The sequence below is a fragment of the Artemia franciscana genome, chromosome 3 (genome assembly GCF_032884065.1).
Source record: "Artemia franciscana chromosome 3, ASM3288406v1, whole genome shotgun sequence".
Taxonomy (NCBI): Eukaryota; Metazoa; Arthropoda; class Branchiopoda; order Anostraca; family Artemiidae; genus Artemia; species Artemia franciscana.
The window spans coordinates 27,144,088-27,163,006 of record NC_088865.1 but is presented as its reverse complement, the minus strand read 5'-3'; the positions used below and the strand labels follow the sequence as shown (position 1 = coordinate 27,163,006).

The following is an 18,919-nucleotide window of genomic DNA, read 5'->3' as shown; positions in this document are numbered from 1 at the left end:
TATTTACTTTGGAACTGTTGTCTATGTGACAAACTTCCACATATTTCGGCGAAAAGTATAGGCTTAATTTAAACCTGTTTTTAATACCTTGTATGAACAAAAATTCATCTTTAATTTTATGGACAATGTGTCATAAATGTTCGAAGTTCTTATCTGCAACTTCTCAAATATACCCACGATAATATTTACTTTGGAACTGTTGTCTATGTGACAAACTTCCACATATTTCCGCGAATAGTATAAAAGAGGTTTAATTTAAAACCCATTTTTAATGCCCTGTTTGAACAAAAATTTACCTTGAATTTTATAGTTTTATTGCCTTAGTTAGAAAAAGATCCTTTTATAAGGTTTATTGCGTATATGTGAAAAAAACTAAAATCGACGAAAAATTCATTTTAAAAAAGTAAGTTTTTCTTGAAGTAAAAATCGAATGAAAACTACTGCTACAAATTAGGAAATAAGGCCCAACACGAACAAAAATAACAATGAACAATTTAAACGACATGGATTGCAACAAATAATAGAGGTTTGTCTGCTCTTCTTCACTGTCATTGTCCATCCTCCCAAACCGAAAAAACCCCAAGGAACACGATATGAAATATTTAGTTAAGGATTTGAAATGAAAATATTTAGAAGCTTGGTTTTCGAATTTTTATTTATATTAGATTATATTCTATATGTTTAATCCAAAGTTAGATAGCTCTAATGGGAAAAAATTCTGCGTCTGTCTATTCTGAAAATGTATAATAGTAATTTAGTAGTGCTCGAAATTTTTTGTTGAGTCGATCCGGTTTGTAGATGGTTTCTTCCGATTTTGCGAAGGAAAATTCAATAACCTAAAAAGGTCATTAATGTTCATAATGTCCAAAAACTCATAATGATTCTTAATTGGATTGTAATTTCAAAATTCTGACAAAATTCGGTTTAGCATTGTTCTCACTTCCAGTGACAATGATGTCAAAAATCCTTAGTGTTACTATATAGGATAAACTGAATTCGTATGTGTCTTCTTTTGATCGAATAGCGTTAAATTGTTTTTTAAATTAGGTTTATATAAAGCTTAGAATACTCAGTACAAATACTAAGGATAAATTTGCATGAATTTGAAGCAGCATGAGGATAAAGCACTGAAACATGAAAACTTCCAACTTAAAAAGAATTCCATTTTTAGGAATGGTGCTTGTTTAATGATAGTACATACAATGCGTTACATTTTAGTTCATGGCGCATAAATAACGACAATTTTTTTTTTCTTGAAGAAAATCGTGTATTCACTTAGTCGTGCAACCAATCGGGTGTATCTTTGAAAAGTATTTGTCCTCCAAACTGCCAGTTAAGGAAGGAATTTGTGTGATTCACATGTTGCATTTCTACATGGACATCGCCAGATTTTACATTTTTTGTTGTTGTTTCCGTTGTTGCTAGTGCCTATAAACAAAATAACGAATAAATAGTATATGGATTCTGTCCATATATAGAGTAGGCCTACTTTTCATGCTTAAAATTTGCCTTCAAACTAACTGACTATTATATCTACCCTAAGAGAGGCTATATTCTATTCAGAAAAAATAAATGCTCAAAGATACACATGAACTGCCCCTCTCACCAAAATCTGTCTTCAAAAAAAAGCCCAGGTGGGAAATCACCTTTGGAATTTTTCCTTGCATCAATAAATGGTACAATTGAGCATCGTGTCAATTCAGTCTGTGTAGCAGTTCATGCTTGGTTTAGAACACTTGATTTTAGATTTATGCAGAGTAGCTAATATATAATGGCTTTTGAAAGCGAATTGTTAAGATTTGGTCTGATAGATCCAGATGTTGCTGTCCCTATGAGAGTAATTAATTGTCAAAATAAGTTCAAGACTCTACATCACCCTCGGGTGAATCTTCAGAGTATGTTTTAAATTAGAAATTTTTTTTAATAGTTGAATTTTATGTGTATAAAATCTGTTGTATATATTTGAGTTAATCTATATTTTGCTGCCTTTTTCTTTTTTGTTCTTTTCTTATTTAACAGTTGAATTTTGAGTTATTTAATGTGTTGTATATTTTTGTGTTAAACTGTATTTTGCTACCTTTTTCTTTTCTTTTTTTTATTCGTACTCTGCCCCCTACTGTATTTGTACAGTTTTGGCAATATCTAATAATTATATCATATCATAATGCCAATATCGAACAATTTCTAAAATTTGCAGAAAGTTTTTCTAGAAGTAAAACTTAGCGGTAGTATTTAAATATGAAAAATTACAAGAAAACAATCTAAAGAAGGGAGTAAAATCGTTGCAGCTTTATATTCTCATTTATTTTTAGTGATAATAGTAATCTGGTGCTAGAAAGTTCAATATACTTCGTAACTAAAATAAATCTATCAGTACCATAAGGATTAATCTGCCAATCCTTCTATCAGTGAGAATACAACAAAATGTATTGACAAAGTAATTTTATATGCAGTATTTTAGAAGAGACAGAACACTTAGAATTGCCTAACGTACCTTAGCAAAGAGCCATGTTCCCCCAATGTTTTATTAAACATTCTCTTTCTTCCATACTTTGCATGAAATGTGTTGCCATAGATACTTGGAAGGAGGCTCATTCAATGGAAAGTTGAAAGTTTTAGTGCCCTATTATCTCCTTTTTTGCCTCTGGGCACCCTTGGTCCTCCTCTAGTGAAGCCAGATAAAATGTCTGAAGCAGTCATTGAACTAGTCAAAAGGTCTAATAAGTGTGCTTCATGAGTCAACAGGATCCCCGCGGCCCTAGGAGCCAACGACCATAAATTGTTTAAGTTGCACGGTGTTTGTAGATAGTTCTTGTACTCACAGATAGGTTCGGACAACTAAGAAACTCAGTCCAATGTAATGATTTTTGAAATGCTAAAAAAGTTGAATCTGCTGAATTTTTGCTGAAACTTATGACCTAAACGTAAAATACTTATTGAACAACTGTTTTAAACGAAATAATATCGTTAGAAACTAGTTTGAAATTGAAAATGTTAAATTTTCTTATGAACGAATTTGAAAATAATTTTCCAAATTTGAAGTTATTGCGTCAAATCATTAATCGATAGATTTTAGAATTAAACATCTTGACTACCGAGTTGTGATCCATTGACGCGGACAACTGAATAGTTATTCAGGAGACTTACATTTGAATAGGACGCTGTGGACGTTGTCGAATTAGTAAAACCTAGTTTTTCCTGTATTTCCTTTGCATCCAAAAGATCAGGAGACTCCCTGCAGTATTGAGCCAGAGTTTTATAATCACAGGGTCTTAGGCAGCATTCGCTGGAAGCTCCGTACTTTTTGATAGACAGTGCCCGGTCAATCAGTACCTCATCTCTTTTTTCCATCTTTCCTGCAAGATAAAAAGGTGCCCATATCTTGCGTTATTGTAAAAAGAAGAATACTGGAGTCTAGAATTTCATCGCTATTAAAAGAGAAGGTTATAACTGACATTTCCAGAATAGGGTGAACAGACATACATTTCAACTTTCAAGCACTTTTTTTCAAATCAATCCAGGTTAAAATTACAATATTTAAATGAAATTACAGACATCCCTAAAATAAAAACTTACAGACGCTTGATATGGCGTCTATCTTTGGGCTTCTCGAATAGCCCTTTATGGTAAGGTGTGAATATTTGGCAAGGTCACCATGAATGAAATTAGGATAGGCCATGTTCAAAAACATGTCAAGATTCAAAATGAGTAATTCATTTACAAACGGAATTCTTTCTAAAAAATCACTTATTATTATAATTTTCTTATATGTCTTAGAAGAGATTTCTGTCTTATAAGTAATTATGGGGTAAAAGATACTACAACTGCACCCCCTCAAAGCATTCTCCAAGACGCACAGGTGACTGTTTCGTTTTACTGCACACAGTTTAGCATGTGTTATATATTGAAGTCAATGAGCTGTTAAATAAGCATCGTTGCACCAAGAAATTTAATATATCAGATGACCTTGTCAGTGACGTATGTTTTCACAAATTTAAATGTAGATGAAGTATGTTTTCTTTTGCAAATTTACATCTCTAATACTCAAATTGGTTTTGAAGGTTAATGATATTTGTTGCTGACCCGTTTTGGGTCCAAAGAACCTTGTAGTACTGCAGCAGCCCAACTTCTTTTGCACTAGGAGTCAAAGATTTTTTTTTCTTCAAGACAGTTTTCAAAACGTTTCAAGATGTTTTCCACAATTATTTTCTTCGGGATGTTTTTCTTCAGGACATTTTTCAAGACACTTTTTAGGACGTTTTTCAAGACGTTTCAATACATTTTTCAAGGAATTTTTCTTCAAGACGTATTTCTTGAAGACGTTTATTAAGACGTTTCAACACGTTTTTCAAGATTTTTTTTTTCTTCAAGACGTTTTAAGACTTTTTCAGATTTTTTTCTTCGAGATATTATCTTCAAGAAATATTTCTTCAAGACATTTTTTTTTTCTTCAAGACGTTTCTCTTCAAGACATTTTTCAAGATTTTTCTTTAAGATGTTTTTCAAGATTTTTTTCTTCAAGATGTTTTTCAAGGTGTTTCAAGACATTTTTTCAAGACATTGGCCCAGAGTGGGGAAACCTGAATAAAAAAATGATCCAAGTGCCCCCTCGACAATTCATAAGGGTTCCAAGTAGGGCCATCACGTATGAGGTGGGAAGGGGACCCCTTCGAATTTTTAGTCACTCGTTGAAAAAGTCAGTCGGTAAAATCGTAAAGCGAAGCGCTACGATTTTTTGACACCGGCAAAATTCTTTGTTTAGTTAAATATAGACCCAAAAATACTGACACGTCATATACAGAAAGTTCGAGCTTGGTCGGTAAACGCAGCAGTTTTACCGACTCTTGCCGTGAGTTTACAGAAGGTGACACAATTTTCCATTTAGTTAAATAAAGAGCATTTAAATAGTGACATGGTATGTCCCGAAATCTTGAATCTCGGTCGGTAAATGCAGTTGCTTTACCAACCCGTGTGGTGATTTTTCATGTTTTATTTGAAAAATCAATAAATCATATAATTAGCACATTATGCTAATTATTGACAAAAATAATCGATAAAATGACCAGCCAGTCGGTAAAATCCCTTGCTCCTAGTAACGACCCAGCTTTCGAGCTCACGGGTTTTTTAAGCGACATTATCGTCCCAGATTGCACAAGAGTAAATTGATACTCAGGAGTGTTTTACGAAATTACCGGGTAGAAAAATTGTTTGCGCAAAATATGTGCATTTGATGGGTATTATTACTTAATCTTTGGTGAGCATGGTTTTCGGATGCTTTTTTACTTCATTTTCCATTGAATATATAAAATATGGGTCTGGTGTAGGATTTGAAAACGAGACCCGAGGTTTCCTATTGTAAATGGGTGACGAGTTAGTAAACTAAACTAAAAAGACAATGATAATATGATGTTCTGTGAAATGCATTCTAAGCAACTGGTATCGTGCCAGCAAACACAGAGGCACGCAGACACACAAACAAATACAGACAGACACACATGTACACGGGCAGAAAAACAGACACACAGACACGGAAACAGACACATAGGCGCACAAAGAGACACACAAGCTAAAAGACACAAAAATAGACACACAGACACGTAAAAAAACACAAAGGCACACAGACGCACAGGCGAACAGGTATACAGATACACAAATAGACACACTGGCACAAAAAGACACAAACTGGCACACAAACAGAAACAAAGGACCACAGACACAGAGGCACAGACAAACACAAAAATGCACAGAGGCACACAAACAGACAAACAGGCACACAGACACACAAACGGACACACGGGCACATGGACACAACAGGCGCAAAGACACACAAACAGCCATAGAGTTACACAAAAAGACAAACAGAAACCCAAACAAACACACAGGCAAAGAGACACACAAACACTCACACAGGCACATAGACAGAAAAACAGACAAGGTGGCACACAGACAGACAAAAAGACACACAGACAGGCAGACAAAAAGACATGGAGATCGACAGAAAAAGACACCCACACAAAAAGACACAGACAGACAAAAAGACAAAAAGATACACAGACAGACAGACAAAAAACACAGATAGAGAGACAAAAAGACACACAGACAGACAGACAAAAAGACACAGAGAAAGACAGACATAGAGACACACAGACAGACAGACAAAAGACACACAGACAAAAAGACAGTCAAAAGGACACACTGATAGACAAACAAAAAGACTCACAGACACGCAGACAGACAGAAAAAGAAGTACAGACAGACAAAAAGACACATAGAACGACAGACAAGAAGACACATAGACACACAGACAGAGAGACAAAAAGACACAAAGACAAAAAGGCACACTGAGAGACAGACACAGAAACGCAAACACACAGGCATAGACACAGAAAAACAAACGCAGAGGCAGACATTCAGACACAAACACCCAGACACAGACACACAGGCACAGACACACACACGGACACTCAGACACACACACACAAACACACAGATGTATATACACAGAGCATAGACAGGCAAAACCACAAAGACACAGACACTCAGACAATATACACACACACACACACACAGATATACACACACACGCTGAAAGACAGACATAAAGACGCACAGACAGACAGAAATAAGACACACGGACAGACAGACAAAAATACACACAGACAGAGAGACAAAAAGACATACGGGCATACCTACAGAAAGAGACACAGATACAAAGACAAACTGACCGACAAAATAACACACAGAGAGATAGACAAAAAGACACACAGACAGAGAGACAAAAAGACACATATACACACGGACAGATGGACAGAAAGACTCAGAGAACGACTGATAAAAAGACACCCAGTCACACAGACACAATGACACACAGACAGCCAAAAATACACACAGACAGACAAAAAGACACACAGAAAGACAAAAAAAAGACACACAATCGGACAGATACACATATATACACAAGCAGAGAGATCAAACCACACACACACACATACACATACAAACACAGAGAGAGAGACATAAACACACACGGACAGACAGACAGACGGTACACATGTGTGTGTGTGTGTGTTTGTGTGTGTGTGTGTGTGTGTGTGTGTGTGTGTGTGTGTGTGTGTGTGTGTGTGTGTGTGTGTGTGTGTGTGTGTGTGTGTGTGTGTGTGTGTGTGTGTGTGTGTGTGTGTGTGTGTGTGTGTGTGTGTCTGTGAGACTGTGTCCGTGTGCCTGTGTGTCTAAGTGCCTGTTTGTCGATTTGAACGTCTGTTTGTGTGTGTTTGTATGTGTGCGTGTGTGTGTTTGTTTGTGCGCCATATGTCTGTTTGTTTGTTTGTATTTCTGTGTGCCCGTAGGTCTGTTTGTGTGCCAATTGTTTCTGTTTGTTTGTGTGTTTGTTTGTGTGTCGCTGTGCCTGTGTCCGTTCGTGAGTCTGTGTGCCTGAGTGCTCGCGTGTATCTTTGTGCGTCTATTTGAGTTTGTGTTTTTTTTTGTATTTCTGTGTGCCCGTGTGTCTGTTTGTGTGCCAATTGTTGATGTTTGTTTGTTTGTGTGTGTGTCTGTTTGTGTGTCGCAGTGCCTGTGTGCGTTCGTGAGTCTGTGTGCCTGAGTGCTCGCGTGTCTCTTTGTGCGTCTATTTGAGTGTCTGTGTGCCCATGTGTCTGTTTGTGTGTCTGCGTACATCTGTGTCAATTTGCGTATTTGTGTGCATGTCTGTCTGTGTGCCTGTGTGTATCTTTTTGTCTGCCTCTGTGTCTATTTGTGTGTCTGTGTGCAGATGCGTCTGTTTTTGTACCTGCGTGCTTGTCTGTCTCTTTGTGTTTCTGTTTGCGTGTCTGTGTGTTCGCTAACACAAAACCTATGGCTTAAAATACATTTCTATGAACATCTTATTATTCGCTTGATATTTCAGTTGATTATCTAGTTATTTATTTATCATAGTAAACCTTAGGTCTCATGTTCAAATCAAACAGTTCGTGGTAACGAACTGTAGTAAGGAGCGACCCGGCTCAATAGTAACCAAAACTCTAAAAAATGGAATTTTGATATCAATAGCTACATCAAAAGAATCGAATTTTAATGCTAATTTTAAATATATAAGTTTCATCAAGTTTAGTCTTACCCATCAAAAGTTACGAGCCTAAGAAAATTTGCCTTATTTAGGAAAATAGGGGGAAAGACCCCCTAAAAGTCATAGGAACTTAACGAAAATGACACCATCAGATTCAGCGTATCAGAGAACCCTACTGTAGAAGTTTCAAGCTCCTATCTACAAAAATGTGGAATTTGGTATTTTTTGCCAGAAGACAAATCACGGGTGCGTGTTTATTTGTTTGTTTGTTTTTTGTTTTTTTTCCCCAGGGGTCATCGTATCGACCAAGTGGACCTAGAATGTCGCAAGAGGGCTCATTCTAACGAAATGAAAAGATCTAGTGCCCTTTTTAAGTGACCAAAAAAATTGGAGGGCATCTAGGCCCCCTCCCACGCTCATTTTTTCCGAAAGTCAACGGATCAAAATTCTGAGATAGCCATTTTGTTCACCATAGTCAAAAACCATAATAACTATGTCTTTGGGGATGACTTACTCCCCCACAATCCCTGGGGGAGGGGCTGCAAGTTACAAACTTTGACCAGTGTTTACATATAGTAATGGTTATTGGGAAGTGTAAAGACGTTTTCAGGGGGATTTTATTTTGTTTGGGGGTGGGGCTGAGGAGAGGGGGCTATGTTAGAGGATCTTCCCTTTGGAGGAATCTGTCATGGGGGAAGAAAAATTCAATGAAAAGGGCGCAGGATTTTCTAGCATTACTATAAGAAAACAATGAAAAATAAACATGAAAACATTTTTTCAAATGAAAGGAAAGCATTGAAACTTAAAACGAACAGAGATTGATACGCATATGAGGGGTTCTAAAATTTTAGCATAAAGAGCGAGGTATTTAGGAGGAGATAAATACCTTGCTCTTTATGCAAGAGTATTTTTAGTAATTTCAACTATTTATTCTACGGCCTTTCTGATTCAGGGGTCATTTTTAAAGAATTGGGACAAAACTTACGATTTAGTGTAAAGAGCGAGGTATTAACGAGGGTACAAACCCCCTCGTAATAAAAACATAAGGTTATGAAAGTTTGTTACGTATGTTAATTCTTAAGTTACGTATATTTTTTACTAATAAAAACGTTCGTTAAAAATTAAAAGTTCTAGTTGCCTTTTTAAGTAACCGAAAAATTGGAGGGCAACTAGGCCTCCTTCTCCACCCCTTATTTCTCAAAATCGTCTGATCAAAACTAAGAGAAAGCCATTTAGCCAAAAAAAGAATTAATATACAAATTTCATTTTAATAATTTATGTCCGGAGAGCCAAAACCAAACATGCATTAATTCAAAAACGTTCAGAAATTAAATAAAAAAAATGATTTTTTAGCTGAAAGTAAGGAGCGACATTAAAACGTAAAACGAACAGAAATTACTCCGTATATGAAATGGGTTGTCCCCTCCACAATCCCTCGCTCTTTACGCTACAGTTTGACTCTTTGCCACAATTATACTTTTTAAAACAATTAAAAGCTTTAGCGTAAAGAGCGAGGGATTGGGGAGGGGACAACCCATTTCATATACGGAGTAATTTCTATTCGTTTTAAGTTTTAATGTCGCTCCTTACTTTCAGCTAAAAAAATTAGTTTTTTTTTTATTTAATCCTACACAAGACAGTTATTTCATAAATTCAATGGAGAATGCTTGAGGTTGCAAAATCCGAAAACCGTGTTCACCAAAGATTACGTAATAATACCCGTCAAATGTACCTGCTTTGCGCAAAGGGTTCCACTACCTGGTAATGTCGTAATTCACTCCTGGGTATCAATGTACTCTTACACAACCGGGATGATAATGTCTGTGGAAAAATCCATGTGCTAGGTATCCTTATGAACTTTTGAGGGGGTACTAAGATCATTTTTTACATGTGGGGTTCCTCACTAGGGGCCAGTGTCTTGAAATATGTCGAATCGTCTTGAATATGTCTAGAAAAACATCTTGAAGAAAAATTTTGAAAACATATCGAAGAAAAAAAATCTTTAAAAAACGCCTTGAAGAAAAAATTGTTGAAAAACGTCTTAAAAAATGTTTTGAAGAAAATGTCTTGAAACAAAATGTCTTGAAGAAAAAACTGTCTTGGAGAAAAAAATCTTCAAAAAAAGGAAATTCTTTCATTCCGTTGACGGTCATACAGACGATAAATGATGTAAAGTAAAAAAAACCCGAATTTTAAACTTATTACGAGGAGAAATTAACTAAAAAAAAAACCCTGATAGGAGCAGAAAGTAGATTTGATAATATAGTAAAACTAATAAGTGTATTTCGAGTTGCATTTTATGTTGATGAGAACCAGTTTCTACAGGAAGCCTTTTTTAGGCATCCAAGAGAGAGAAAAAACTTAATTGATAGAATAGGTGAATTTCTAAAATATTTTGATAACTAACTAAGTTGTTAATAAGATTGATTCAACAGCTGCTAATTGATGTTTTCTACTAGGTTCAGGAAACATTTAGCCGTGCTATTTTCTTTGATATTATTACTATTCCTTTTATTCTTTATGAATTGTTATCTGTAATGTGTACTTTTTTCTTGGTCGATAGCGGGTATTAATGTAAGTTTTTATCTTGTTTGTTTTTTTCTTGGAAAGGTTTTAGCCAATCAAATTTTACTTTTGGTGGTTGGATGTGTTTTGTTAATCCTTCTTCTTATTTGCTAAAAAAAGCTTCTTTCAAAACCATTTTTTCGTAACATTATCTTTACAGCCTTTCTCACACAGTGACACTAATTTCCGAAAATGTCGGGGAAATTCATCTTTCAAAATCTAGGATGGGGGGAGGCATTTTGCTTCTTTTTATATTTGTAAATGAAAATACCAAATAGGGATGTTTCTTGAAAGAAGGTATGTTTTGAAACATACGAAACAACATAAAAATCTATGAAGGGGGGGGGGGCTCCTCTGAATTGGTGCCGCTTTTCTGGCGCCTGAAAAACTTTTTAGTGAAATTTTAAGATATAAAGAAATACAATGGATAATGTCACCATACCAAATGAATATTTTTACTTATAATAACAATCCTTGACGGTTGAACTGACTTTCTAGTTTGAACCGCGTATTTGTATTTCGTGTTATTATATGCTCAATCTCATAACTTCAGCTCTTTTAATAAGCAAAAAGTCTATAAGATTTTCTTGTTTTATGGATATGCTATTTCGTTCCTCACAATTCTTTTTTCTTCCAGTGGATGTGTATTATGCCTGTCGTCGTCTTTTTCATGATAAGTGGAGCTGGACAAGAAGCTCAAGCTAGTAGTTCTTAACCTCACTTCATGTGCTAGGTCAAAATGTAATAACTGGTAAAAGGCATTAACCAATCAACCAGTGTTCTTTTTCTTTTACTTATAGGAGTGTTTTTTTGTCTTAAGAAATTTTTTTTCTTGATCTCTAAATACTGTTTCTACAGTTGGTTTATTGATTAAATGCAGTCCTGCAGATTTATATTTTTTTTCTTTCTTTTTAAAATGCAGATCAGTCTTTATTTAGCTAAACTTTTTGGTTTTAAAGTAAGGTGACTGGAATGGGGAGTATATTTTTGGCTGTTTTCTTTTGGACCGTGGAAAACGAAGAAGAAAAAAATTTCTCCCTAATTTTTCTAATAGTTATGAAACCTCAGGATTTTTTTGGATCCAATATTTGTCTAATTGAGCTGCATTCCAGGATTATCTTCATTTGTAATTTATCAGTTGGGTTAGGGGTAAAAGAAAAAGAAAAAACCAACTAAGCTTGGCTTAGGTCTCTGAAACAAATTTGAATATTTAATAACATCTTTTTCTTGAAGAAAAAGTGCCTTGAAGAAAAAAGTCTTCAAAAAAAAAAAAAAAAAAAACGTTGAAGACGTCTTGAAACATCTCCAAAAAGGTCTTGAAGAAAAAAAAACTTGAAAAATGTCTTGAAACGTCAAGTTAAACTTAAAGCGAAAAGAAACTATGATAAATAAGACATAGGCTACCGGCCGTTAAACCTTTTAAAGACTAAAATGTCATTTACACTTTAATGGATATAAACTATATTTAGAACAGTTTTTCTTTTGTCATTATAGCATTGAAAAATCAAAATTTCTCGAACTTCCGGGAATTCCTTCGTTTATACATAATTATATTTCAAACAGATAATCCAGCCATTAGGCTGAAATGAATTGTAGTTTTATCAGAGCATTCTTTCTTTTAAATGCACTCTTTTCAAATGCATAAGACATCAGTTGGTTAATCATTTATTTGCTAGAAAATTACAATTATAACTTTAACAAAATAAACAGATTACTTAAAAATTTCCAATGTTTATTTCAAAAGCTTTATTTAAGCATCATTCCCCACAACAACTGAAATAAAAAGGTAGCGACAAAAAATACGCTTTAAAATAGTCAATTATAGTCAAAAACAGTCAATTTTGAAATAGTCAAAAATGGCAAAAATAGTCAATTTGAAGTCCTTCCTGTAACCTTCAATTGGCACTGTGATTTTTTATTTTGTTTTGATGTTTCGGCCAACGCTGTTCGAAATGCATATAATTTTCTGTAAAGCGGAAATATTATGACCCTTTCAGGTGGTTTGGGGGGAGAGGTAGGCCCACTCTTATTTGTGGTGGTACTTGCTTGGAAACAAACACACTGTTTAAAATACAAATCGTATCCAGCAAAGGGTGAATACCACTTTAGCTCTTAGAGAGTTTAATGGGTTGGTGGCCCCACCTTTAATTGTGGCAATTTTTGTTTGTTTAAATTGACTTGATTACTCATTTTCATTGATATTGTTTGCTCAAATTGACTTGATTACTCCTTTTTATCGATTTTAATCAATAATAGTAATTTTTCGAGGGAATATCTTGAATTTTTTCATAACTTCATTTAAGCTCGTTTTAGGTTTTACCATCGCTATTTAGTCTTGAAAACATTTTTGCTAAATTCATTGCAAAAAAAGTGATGTCACATTGTACTAAGCTTTATTATGAGCATGGGATTTTAATGTGTTTACATAGGCGCCTATAAACTGAATTTTAGGGGGGAGCTATGAAAATTACTTTGTATCCTTGAATATTCCTATACACTTTAATATTTTTATTAGAGAGCCTCTTATTGTACAAACACTAGATTTTCCATTTAAAGATTTAAATGTAATTTTGGTATTGGCTTTGTGTTCAATCCATCAGAAACAGAAACAAAAAAGACAATGGTGGCAGAAAATTTTGCCATCATTGGTGGGTTCCGCTAAAAATCATATTTGCCCTATTAGGGACATTTTGTGTTGTGAACTACCTGAGGGAAATTGGAGTTCGGAACATTGAAACCAATTTTAAATCATTACAAATCCAAAATCTGGTGATAACTCGAAAACAAGAGCTAATAAAACAACGAATTTAAGATTTGTATTTATTCAAATCTAATAAAAAGTAATTAATTCATGATCTCACAAAATTAAAACTTTTCAGAAAAAGCAAATTGTAGATTTCGCTTCTTTTTTTCCAAATATGTCTATAGTCAGGTCTTCCAAGTTGAGCTCCTGTACTCTATACCTGTGAATACTTAATTAGAACAAACTTGATAGGCGTTCTTCACTCATAATTTTTAGCCATGTTCTTACACGCTTCACGGTTTTATTAAATAAAAAAAAACTACTTTTTTTCAACTAAAATTAAGGAGCAACATTAGAAACTTAAAATGAACAGAAATTATAACGTATATGAGGGGGGTTGCTCCTCCTCAACACCCCTGTGTTTACGATAAAGTTTTTAGTACTTCTAAATAAAGCTTATTATTGTTCTAATTAAACTAACATAGTGTTTCAGGAGTCGTTCTTAAAGAACTGGGCCATAATTCAAACTTCATCGTAAAAAGCGAGGAGTTGAGGAGGAGCATGCAACCCCCTCATATGCGGAATAATGTGTGTTGGTTTTAAGTTTTAATATTGCTCCTTACTTTTGGTTAGAAAACATGTTTTTTATTATTTAATTTTTGATCATATTTTAGATACTGCCAGGAAATATGGCTACAACTCCAAGGAAAAATCCCTCCTCCCCAGAGATTTGTTCACTAAACAATCCTGCTGAAATTTTGCTCCAGACAACTATCCTTAACATCTCCACGCCTAAAATTGAGTCGGAAATGAGATAGCAGGATATAAATGCGTAAGTAGTGACGCCCCAACCTATTTAATGACACCTACTCTTTTCTTCATTAATGGTTTACGATCACGAAGAATGTTTAACAGCGATTCCTTTAGAGGAAGACGCGGGTGCATGTTACGTAATAGGAAGGTTCTTTTTCGAGATGTAGGTGCAAGTTACATAATAGGGAGGGTTCTTCTGGATTATTCGGTTGTTACGTAATAGGGTTTGTTTACGATTGGTTGTTACATAATAGGGTTTGTTTACGTATGGTTGTTACGTAATAGGACGTGTTGGAGTCCACTATTCAAGAGGAAGAGTTTTATTAAGACATTTTTTTTCAGAGGCTTTTCAAGATGTTTTAAGACATTCAAAGATGTTTTTTAAGACATTTTTCTTCAAGGTGTTTTTCAAGAGGTTTCAAGAGGTTTCAAGACATTTTTTAAGACTTTTTTCTACAAGACGGTATTTCAAGCCGTTTTAAGATTATTTTTCCAGACGATTTTCAAGACATATCAAGATGTTTCAAAATATTTTCAGGCGCTTTAAAAATATTTTTCTTCAAGACGTTTTAAAACATTTCAAGACGTTTTTTAAGGCATTTTCCTTCAAGATGTTTCAAGATTTTTTTTAGTTCTTACATAATAGGGAATGTTTACTTATGTCAAGGATGACGCATTCTAACGTGACTTGTTTCTTCAGGCCCCATGGGGGATCCTCGCTTGTAGCTGAGGAGGGCACACACGTGGGACGTTACATAATACTTTAAGAAATTTTATTTTCTTTAACGGCGTTCCACCTCTACGGGAAATCCCCCCTCTCCACGGTAAGATCGTCTAGACAATTCAGTACCGTCGAAAATTTACTCTGGGCAATTACGTTTGACATCTCCACGCGTAAGCTTGGGTTGACGAAGAGAAAGTTAAGACAAATAAAAGAATTTTATTCGAGAATTCTCGAAAAAGCCGGAGTGTAAAATGTCCCCTTAAAATCTCATCCCGTAAAAAATTTCATTCTCCAATGAAAGTTTTCTATGCTTTCCTTTCTTTTGGTTATCACATAAATACTATATAGTCACCGACTAACTCCACCCCTCCCACCACCTTGCGGTCGTGCATGTACCAAATATAGTATTTATTGCCGTGTCATTTTTATATCAGCCCATCGAATGCCTGGCCACAAATCATGCTAGGAATCATACATAGCAATGGGCTACAAAATATAAATCATAAAAAAGTTACTTCTTCTTTTTCTTCGTACTATTATTATTTGATATTATTAACTAACGAAAGTTTGGGAATAGTGGAAGCCCTTAACGCCACGCAACCTTATTTCTGTAGATTTAAACGGGGATATATATATATATATATATATATATATATATATATATATATATATATATATATATATATATATATATATATATATATATATATATATATATATATATAGATAAAATGAAAACTAAAAACTAAACCTGAAAAACTAAAAAGTTTAGAGTATTTCACACGATTTAACCCTCAAAACTTAAGCAGAAATCAGAATTTGTCACAAACTTCCAAGACTCTTATTTGGGACCACCAAGACACATTTAAACACTTTCCAGTTTTTGACAATTTTTGGAAAATATATGTTTAATGTACCTGTTCTAATCAGGACTTCAAAAGCTATGTAGGGAAACATAAGAACAAAACTGTAAGGCAGCTTCATTAAGTCAAGGGGTTGGCATCCCCCCTCTTATGGGCACCCTTGCGTGTTGGTGCAATATTAAAGGAAATTAGAACTATTTGCTCTGAAGTAATAACTTCAATTATTCAGTAAAATAGCCGGGAATTTCACAATACTGATTCGAGTTGTCAGTATCATAGAATTGGCACTTATAAGAAGGGAATGTTTTGAACTACTTACAATCTAAGTTAAAGGGTATCGCAATCTTTTTGTTCAGTGTATATAATGTAGGGAAAAGAATTTTCCTGAAAAGGAATGCAATAAAATATATGTGTGTACCATCTTCTAGAACGGATCTGAAAAGAATTTGCCGAATCATGAATTCCTTAGAAAACGATTCCATATTGTATTTCGTTACGGAAGCTTAACCGTAGTCTCTTGAAAGATATATTTATTAGTCTTGCAACCCATGCAACTTCTGTTCTCTTTCACTTTATTTTTAATAGAATAAATCCACTTCAGGTGCTGTTTGGCCTGTTAAAATGTATTACATTATATGTTTTCAATTATGGAAACAAAAGCTGAAGTTTAGCAGCAAGACGTTTGGGCATTTTTAGTTCAAGTAGGATCAAAATTGCTACATTATTAGATATATTTTACTTTTCTAATGAGAGTAAAGAGTAGTATTAAAACTTAAACAAACTGACATTTTTCTATATATCAGAGGAGGTATCATCTTCTCAATTGCCTTAGTCTTAACGTTACAGTTTGACTAATGCTTCAATTAAAGTATTTTAAAATGCGAGGATTATAGCCAGTTTGTGGATCCAATTATTTGATTTAATTACTACCTATCACAACTTTGGTATAAATCATCTATCTTTTAAAAATAATCAAAACTATTTTATAAATGTAAAAGGGCTCATTATTTTTATTTGTCTTGGTTTCCCTTTGGCTGTTTTATTTTGCATGTTGGGAGAATGTCCAAGGGAAATTGTCCAGGAAGAATTGGCCGAGGGAGGGAATTTTTCTTGGGGAAAGTTTCTGAGAAGAATCCTTCACTTTGTGAATTTACGGGGATGGGGGATACATCAGACCTCCTATCACATCTTTATCAATCGTTTCTTCCTTCTAAATACATTCTTTTCAGATGTATAGAAAACCATACCCCTTTCCCGCTATCCCTTGCTATATTTATCTGAAGGCTCATGGAGAGACAGCTCAAGTCCGCTGAGGGAAATTTTTCTAGAGGAATATGTCGGACCCAGTTTTGCGCGGGAATTTTTTTTTTGAGGAAGGGAGAAATGCCAGACATCGCTGATTCTTTCAGATGTATAGAAAACAAATCAAAGAATAAATAATTGATTGACTAATTCAAAATATTGCATCAGTAAATTAAACAGAATACATCAATAACTACCATTTGACAATTTAAAAGATTAAATTAGGTACCAAATTTCTATACTTCTGTATGAGGAAAAAGAAAATCAAGAGGAAAAGTATAAACACAAAAAATATCATTTAAAAATAGTAAAATAAAATTTCAACTCAAAATCTGTTGGTTCTTAAATTTCATTTGTTTCAAGCAAACTTGATTTGTGATTTTGATTGTGCTTTGAATTTTAGTGTTTTTATGCATCCAATCTGGACTTAAATTATCTTTGCAATGGGTCAGAACCTGGCTCGTTTCTGAATGAGTCATGAATGGGCTGGTTTTTACACTGAATAAGGATTTATCCGTTTTCACTTTGGATCAGGGCTTATTTTTGGCATTGAGTCAATGGCACTTGGCTTGTTCTTGCACTGCGTCATTAAAAATTCACAGTTTGCATATTTGCAATGGCTCTGCATTTAGCTTGTTTCTTCGCTGGGTCAGTTTTTTGGCACTAAGTCAGTCAGCAGCATGGGTCTTGGCTAATTTTTGCACTGGTTCAGGACTTTTCTAGTTTTGCACCAAGTCACAAAATTCTTTAACCTAGACTTCGCTCGTCTCTTCTCCGTGTCGGGACTTGGTTCTCATCGTGTCGGGACGCGCAATGCAAAAACGGCTAGTTTGTTTGAGCCCCATACCTATGAAGATTGTCTAAAAAAAGATGCAGAAATCGTCAATCTCAAGAAACAGATTATTAATCTCGAATTTCTATATGATAGCTTGTCTGATATTTACGAGCGCCAGAATAGTGATCTCTATAAGGACAATGAAATCAAAATGTTAAAAAGTTGGTTTTCAGCTCGCAATTGTTGAAGCTATACATACTTTAAATTCCCCTAGACCGCCCAGAGTTCCTCTTTTAGCTGATACTTCTGCTCCAAATATTCATTATCAAACGTAGATAACTTCGAAGACCACACTGCCTTTCCATGACGAAAGTAAAACAGTTCAAACTAGGGATGATACCTTTTTATTGACAGTGAATAGATATAAAATTATTTAACTGGATATTTCGAACACATATACAGTGTTCATCATCAGCAGTAAAATGAACACTGTATATGTGTTCGAAATATCCAGTTAAATAATTTTATATCTATTCACTGTCAATAAAAAGGTATCATCCCTATTTTGAACTGTTTTACTTTCTTCATTATCAAAAATCTTCAAGTTGCGTAAAAACTACTGGCTAACCCTTTGAACCAGTAAACATCACCAAATGTAATCTTTCGTCAGAATTTTCTCAAGGGATTAAAAAGGTTACACAACTAATCCTACTGACCTTGCTTTAACTGAAGATAGTTTATTCTTGAAATCCCGTGTTAATGACACATCTTTAAAAAGTGACAATGCAGTCGAACTTGCAAGCGGAAATTATCACCCAATGCAATCAAATATTCAAAAAAATGAGTTAACTGATTTTAAGTATAATAAACCTAATGTGTACTTTAGTTTTTCCGATAGTAAACGTGTGTCTAGTAATTGTAAATACTTACACATTTGTAAATTTTATGTTTTTGTCGTTGTACAAATAATCCTTGTAAATACCCCCATGTTGATATTTGTAAATATTTTAAAGTGGGAGATGCTTTGGCTGTCCAAAAGCTCATATTGAATTGTCCATTATGGGTCGTATTG

The 18,919-nt window shown here is 34.5% G+C and overlaps 1 protein-coding gene across 1 annotated transcript in view; it reads right to left on the bottom strand.

The window, feature by feature from the left end:
- Positions 1 to 1,149: 1,149 nt before the first annotated feature.
- Positions 1,150 to 18,919, bottom strand: part of LOC136025101 (insulin-like peptide) — a 62,767-nt gene continuing 44,997 nt past the window's right edge. The window contains exons 3-4 of the mRNA XM_065700826.1: positions 3,148 to 3,356; positions 1,150 to 1,428 (exon numbers count right to left, since the gene is read on the bottom strand). Of these exons, the coding sequence (XP_065556898.1) occupies positions 1,276 to 1,428; positions 3,148 to 3,356 (362 nt within the window). The 3' untranslated portion in view covers positions 1,150 to 1,275. The remainder of the gene's footprint in view (positions 1,429 to 3,147; positions 3,357 to 18,919) is intronic.